The sequence below is a fragment of the Asparagus officinalis genome, chromosome 3 (assembly GCF_001876935.1).
Source record: "Asparagus officinalis chromosome 3, Aspof.V1, whole genome shotgun sequence".
NCBI classification, from domain to species: Eukaryota; Viridiplantae; Streptophyta; class Magnoliopsida; order Asparagales; family Asparagaceae; genus Asparagus; species Asparagus officinalis.
The window spans coordinates 29,997,818-29,998,088 of NC_033796.1; the positions used below are offsets into that span (position 1 = coordinate 29,997,818).

The following is a 271-nucleotide window of genomic DNA, read 5'->3' on the forward strand; positions in this document are numbered from 1 at the left end:
GAGGGAGCAGCAGCGTAAAGAACAACAGCGTTTCTCCTCCTGCTCTGGCTGTGGCCTCTGCAGCAGCAACTGAGCCCAAAAATCTGAGCTCTAACTTTGTTCCTGCTGCAAGCAATCCTCCAGCAACTGTGCAGGCTTGCCCTCCGAGGCCTCAAGCCATTGTTTCCGGTAATCAATTTTTCTTTGATGCCCTTTTGTTGAATTATGCTATTGATTTGTTTGGTTGCATAAACAGTTATTAGATGGATCCAAAGAAAATAAGAATTCAGGA

At 45.4% G+C, this 271-nt stretch overlaps 1 protein-coding gene across 1 annotated transcript in view; it reads left to right on the forward strand.

Annotated features, from left to right (window-relative positions):
• The window catches only part of LOC109834868 (protein TIFY 10b-like), a 1,713-nt gene extending 1,471 nt beyond the window's left edge, over nucleotides 1-242 (forward strand). The window contains exon 4 of the mRNA XM_020402884.1: nucleotides 135-242. Within this exon, the coding sequence (XP_020258473.1) occupies nucleotides 135-242 (108 nt within the window). The remainder of the gene's footprint in view (nucleotides 1-134) is intronic.